The sequence below is a fragment of the Paramacrobiotus metropolitanus genome, unplaced genomic scaffold (genome assembly GCF_019649055.1).
Source record: "Paramacrobiotus metropolitanus isolate TYO unplaced genomic scaffold, Prichtersi_v1.0 Parri_scaffold0000037, whole genome shotgun sequence".
In the NCBI taxonomy this organism is placed as follows: domain Eukaryota; kingdom Metazoa; phylum Tardigrada; class Eutardigrada; order Parachela; family Macrobiotidae; genus Paramacrobiotus; species Paramacrobiotus metropolitanus.
In genome coordinates, this window is record NW_026570257.1 from 776,022 (window position 1) to 782,021 (window position 6,000).

General features: G+C 38.9%; 1 protein-coding gene across 1 annotated transcript; it reads right to left on the reverse strand.

The window, feature by feature from the left end:
• Window positions 1-1,514: 1,514 nt before the first annotated feature.
• LOC129589750 (uncharacterized) lies at window positions 1,515-2,839 on the reverse strand. The gene is made up of 4 exons (XM_055484601.1): window positions 2,585-2,839; window positions 2,086-2,325; window positions 1,624-2,028; window positions 1,515-1,537 (listed from the first exon to the last, which is right to left on the reverse strand). Exons 1-4 carry the CDS (start codon window positions 2,631-2,633, stop codon window positions 1,515-1,517), a joined length of 717 nt encoding a protein of 238 aa, XP_055340576.1. The 5' UTR covers window positions 2,634-2,839.
• Between the last annotated feature and the right edge of the window lie 3,161 nt (window positions 2,840-6,000).

The following is a 6,000-nucleotide window of genomic DNA, read 5'->3' on the forward strand; positions in this document are numbered from 1 at the left end:
GAATGTTAAGAGGAGTTTCACTGTATAGCAAAGGAATAAGCTGGGTCACCCAGCACATGGATCACATGAGCAATTAGTTTTTGCCCTGTTAATCCGATCAGATAAAACGCGTTTAACGTATTCCCGATTGGCCCTGTATCTCAACGTTCCTTAGTAACACACGTAATATTCTTAAATCATAATTGGTGTTAATATATGTAATAATAAGTTTTCCGTCCCGGATTTCTGTGCCGATTTGTTAGTGTTAAATACATGATCTGACTGCTTGCACTCCGCAAGCTTCTGGTTGTTCCTCTTTCCAGCTCCATAATCTGACGGGCTACGTGTCGGTGGAATGGCATTACCCCTTCGAACACATGCTCTCAGATAACAAGAAGCAAAACGTACATGTGTACAATACATACTTTGCCATAATCATCCTACTGTGTTTCTGCAAATTGGAACTGTAGTTTGGGTTAGACGGTTTACGCATTTTTTCAGTCGATTTTCAGTAAGTGGATTATGGCGATGAAATTAATAAATAATCTTATCGCCATGATACAGGCCTACCGTGTATGACATCAAATGTTAATTATTAACATTTGACGAGCAATAGCAGAAGAGCATTTACCCATAAAAAATTTACGAACATGGCAGACATGAAATGGAGACGAAAGCGTGATGAATAAACCTCTCTGTCATAAAATTTATTATTGTTCGCTGATAATCATCTCGCGCTCGATCATCATAAGTTAAGCGCTTCGGAAACTTTCGAATTTTCGCCATTTTCCAAGTTGCGACTTAAACAAAACACGCAGAAGCAAGGATTACAGCATTACAGTGCAGTCATTAAACCGAAAATTTAATGAAATATGTATTAGCTGAATAATGCTACTCATATCCTTTTTGTTAGATTTTCAGTGCTGCAGGAGTGTCCAGTAGTAAAAATAACAGCATAGCTTTTTAATCATGTTTGTTGAGCGAAGCTCGCCTTGCATATATTGAGAAATTAAATTACAACCAGCATAGCTCCAAAACAGCCCATAATAGTCCGTTATATGTAGTCGTCGATTCTTTTGCGGATTGTGGGCGGCTGCAGAAACTTTGCAAGGGTGACTGATTGGCTGCACACACAATCCAGCTCCTCCTACAATCGTTCAATCCTACTAGCAAACAATCACAAAATGTCGTATTTCTTTGTAACAATCCGAGCAGATGTCATTTGTTTTCGAATTACATCTTACGTAATAGTGAATAATTTTGAATTGAAAATGAACGATGGGAATGCAGTTCTCCATCATTCAAAACGCAATAACCATTTTAATCACGGCAGGTTTCAGCTATGAATTAACTGCACCTTCGATGGTGTATCGCTATTGGTTGCAAAGTTCTGCGTAACATCACACAATGGTGATTTTACAATCGACGACTGTAATGGACTAATAATTATAAGAATTTTCAATTTTGTGCGGCAAAAGATCCATCACGGATTGCAAGCAGCTGCAGGGCTTTGGCTTCGGCAAATCGTTATAGTACTAGGCAATTCTTTTTGCAACAACTACAAATAAAGAGGCAAAACTGATCGAAATCCGTAAAGTTTAAAGATTGCAGGAGAATCTTGAAGCCAAAACAAAAATTTCTTACCTTGCCGCGTTTTTATGTTGTCAACGGCAATAGATTGTTTTGAACTGGAACAACGTACGTCATGATGCGCGATGAAATTCAGAGTGAACGTCGCGTTAGCGTTCACTCCGAAACAAACACTGGCATTCATCGGCTGATTTGGTTGCACTACTGCATAATTTGTTGTTGCCCAGATCACAGACTCTGATACACTTTCTTCTATCCCTGTTCCAATCCTGACATCCAGATAGTAAGTGCTGTTTGGCATACTACCAAAGGTGTATGTAAACGTCAGCAACAAGACCACAGATTCTCCCGACTCAATCACAACAGCAGGCGTGCGCAGTACAGCTTTGTACGCATTTTGACTTGTGAGATGCCGGTTTACTATAGAACACTGCGAGATTGCCTGCATGTTGTTTCGACCTACAAGCAAAAAAACAGTAACGACAGATAAATCTTGTTGTACATGAGCTTACGTACCCGCTTGCGCAATGTCGAACTGAAATCGTAACCACTTGACCTTTCGCTCCCATCTGGAACACCAGTAGACGCCATTTGTTCCTGATGGCTGAGAGCTTCCGAGGTTGCAGTTCAGTTTATTATGGAGGGAATCCGGCAAAAGCAAGTTGTCCGTGCAGTTTAAACTGCCACATAATGATGGGGGAATTACCGGAACTGGTCCTGGTGTAGTAGCCACAGTAGTTTGGCATAACGATCCGGCTACGTAAGACAAACCGTTCTCAGTTGTCAAAATTGTTAAGTTTCTTAGAGAAACCGAATGCAAGAGAAATTTCACATCGTAATTTACCAACCTTTTAACGTGACAATGTCGTCAATCTCAATTGTTTGCTGCTTTCTACAGGGATCATTTTACCTTTATTTTTACCGAATCATCATTGCGGAAAAAAATACTTACCGACCTACCGGCAACACTTACCAACAAAATTATGTATGCTGGATGTGACCGTTATTGACTTACCCACAAAAGAATAAGCAGCGCAGAAACAAAATACCGATAATAACTGCATTTGTTAATCAATGAAAGGATAGTATAGTTGCTTTTTATCACGAGCGCTCTTTAAATACCGTCATACGTATTGCATAAACCGTCATGAACACTGCACTGCAGTTTGCGTATTCCTGCTAAGAGCTAAGAATCATCTGCTTGTGTATCATGATAATAATTAACACTTTCATTCGAAACGTAACAAAACATAAACTTGGACTTCCAAGTGTGCTGTATATGTATTTCAACTGACGTGGCTTTTATCTGTGCTTCTTTCAGCGTATTATCAATGGCTATTATGACATATTATGCTTTATTTACTTTCCGCAATGTGCGGATGCCGCTTTACGGTATCAGCTTGTTGTCTCATCATTATCATAATCTCTAGCCATATTTCAGTCTACCGCGGTAATTTTGTTTCGTTTAAGTAATAGTTTCGGTGACAGAATGACTATTTCTTCGGCAGCGGGGTAAAGCCGGAGAATAATTGGCGATTGATAATTTATTTTAGATAATCAATAATATATTTACGCATCATTCGAATCCACTCGTCGCAATTTTTACTGAATGCCGTCTATTTATGTACAAGGTTTTGGCTTTCTCCGGTCACCAACGCGTTCTAAATTGTTAAAAGTGCAAAAATTCCAAGATTATTAATTTCATTTTCGGAAGTCGCCAATTTTAATCTACTCATAATCTTTTAACGTTTACTCATAAATGTGCCAATTACAAGCTCTAAACTCACAAAGCAAACAGGTCACTCTGTAACATGTTACCTGGAGGACCGGCGACCAGTTGTTAAGGGGACCGGCGACCAAAATCAAACCAAAAAAAGTATAAAATTTTCAAAATTAAACAAAAAAATTTTCCAATAGCCTAAACACCCAAAGGTTTTCACCTTAGGGTTAAAGTCTCCTTTGATGGAGTTTGGCTACTGTAGTTGCTATAATAACAATCAAATATTTAATGTTAATTGCCTAGCCTTGTGGTAGTACGTCTGGCTTTAAGATTGTATGTCCTGGGTTCGATTCCTAGGTGGGTAACTTATATCTCATAAAATCAAACCAAAAAAAGTATAAAATTTTCAAAATTAAACAGAAAAAAATTTCCCAATAGCCTAAACACCCAAAGGTTTTCACCTTAGGGTTAAAGTCTCCTTTAATGGAGTTTGGCTACTGTAGTTGCTATAATAATAAAAATAATAATAATAATAATAAATGAATAGGTCGTTTCAGTGACTGGTTCAGAAATACGGAAGTACAGTGAAACTTTCTACAACATACACCCTCCGTTCCAGGCTTTCTGAATGTTACAGAGGGGTGTATGTTATGCAGAAAGCACTGCACCCCAGGGCACTGCCCTCAGGGGCTCAGGGGCAAATCCTCCGGAGGGTGTTTCTTAACCAAAACATTAACAAAATATCGGAATATGGACATTATTCGGTGTAAACGTTGGTTTTGCTGCCCTTTTGGACGCCTGGAGCTGGATGATCCGGTACTATAAAGATTAAAACAGAAGCCGGAACTTTCTTTTAGAGACACCGAAATGGTTTTTTCTCCAGCCTAGCCAACCGTATGTTACGCAGGGGTGAATAAGCCGGTAAAACTGTTACCGGTTCCATAAAATAAAGGTGTATGTTATAGCTGTAAAGGGGTGAATGTTATACAGAGAACTGCCCTGTGTTATAGTCTACCGGACGGTTTGGTTCCCAGCCTCATGCATGCAGTAAAGGGGTGGATGTTATAGGAAGGTGAATGTTAAGAGGAGTTTCACTGTATAGCAAAGGAATAAGCTGGGTCACCCAGCACATGGATCACATGAGCAATTAGTTTTTGCCCTGTTAATCCGATCAGATAAAACGCGTTTAACGTATTCCCGATTGGCCCTGTATCTCAACGTTCCTTAGTAACACACGTAATATTCTTAAATCATAATTGGTGTTAATATATGTAATAATAAGTTTTCCGTCCCGGATTTCTGTGCCGATTTGTTAGTGTTAAATACATGATCTGACTGCTTGCACTCCGCAAGCTTCTGGTTGTTCCTCTTTCCAGCTCCATAATCTGACGGGCTACGTGTCGGTGGAATGGCATTACCCCTTCGAACACATGCTCTCAGATAACAAGAAGCAAAACGTACATGTGTACAATACATACTTTGCCATAATCATCCTACTGTGTTTCTGCAAATTGGAACTGTAGTTTGGGTTAGACGGTTTACGCATTTTTTCAGTCGATTTTCAGTAAGTGGATTATGGCGATGAAATTAATAAATAATCTTATCGCCATGATACAGGCCTACCGTGTATGACATCAAATGTTAATTATTAACATTTGACGAGCAATAGCAGAAGAGCATTTACCCATAAAAAATTTACGAACATGGCAGACATGAAATGGAGACGAAAGCGTGATGAATAAACCTCTCTGTCATAAAAATTTATTATTGTTCGCTGATAATCATCTCGCGCTCGATCATCATAAGTTAAGCGCTTCGGAAACTTTCGAATTTTCGCCATTTTCCAAGTTGCGACTTAAACAAAACACGCAGAAGCAAGGATTACAGCATTACAGTGCAGTCATTAAACCGAAAATTTAATGAAATATGTATTAGCTGAATAATGCTACTCATATCCTTTTTGTTAGATTTTCAGTGCTGCAGGAGTGTCCAGTAGTAAAAATAACAGCATAGCTTTTTAATCATGTTTGTTGAGCGAAGCTCGCCTTGCATATATTGAGAAATTAAATTACAACCAGCATAGCTCCAAAACAGCCCATAATAGTCCGTTATATGTAGTCGTCGATTCTTTTGCGGATTGTGGGCGGCTGCAGAAACTTTGCAAGGGTGACTGATTGGCTGCACACACAATCCAGCTCCTCCTACAATCGTTCAATCCTACTAGCAAACAATCACAAAATGTCGTATTTCTTTGTAACAATCCGAGCAGATGTCATTTGTTTTCGAATTACATCTTACGTAATAGTGAATAATTTTGAATTGAAAATGAACGATGGGAATGCAGTTCTCCATCATTCAAAACGCAATAACCATTTTAATCACGGCAGGTTTCAGCTATGAATTAACTGCACCTTCGATGGTGTATCGCTATTGGTTGCAAAAGTTCTGCGTAACATCACACAATGGTGATTTTACAATCGACGACTGTAATGGACTAATAATTATAAGAATTTTCAATTTTGTGCGGCAAAAAGATCCATCACGGATTGCAAGCAGCTGCAGGGCTTTGGCTTCGGCAAATCGTTATAGTACTAGGCAATTCTTTTTTGCAACAACTACAAATAAAGAGGCAAAACTGATCGAAATCCGTAAAGTTTAAAGATTGCAGGAGAATCTTGAAGCCAAAAACAAAATTTTTTACCTTGTTGCGT

Coding starts and splice junctions, on each gene's coding strand:
- LOC129589750 (XM_055484601.1), bottom strand. CDS start 2,633: ATGCAGTTATTATCGGTATTTTGTTTCTGCGCTGCTTATTCTTTTGTG. Junction 2,029..2,085: donor GTTCGACATTGCGCAAGCGG/GTACGTAAGCTC, acceptor TTTTGCTTGTAG/GTCGAAACAACATGCAGGCA. Junction 1,538..1,623: donor CAACATAAAAACGCGGCAAG/GTAAGAAATTTT, acceptor CTTTATTTGTAG/TTGTTGCAAAAAGAATTGCC.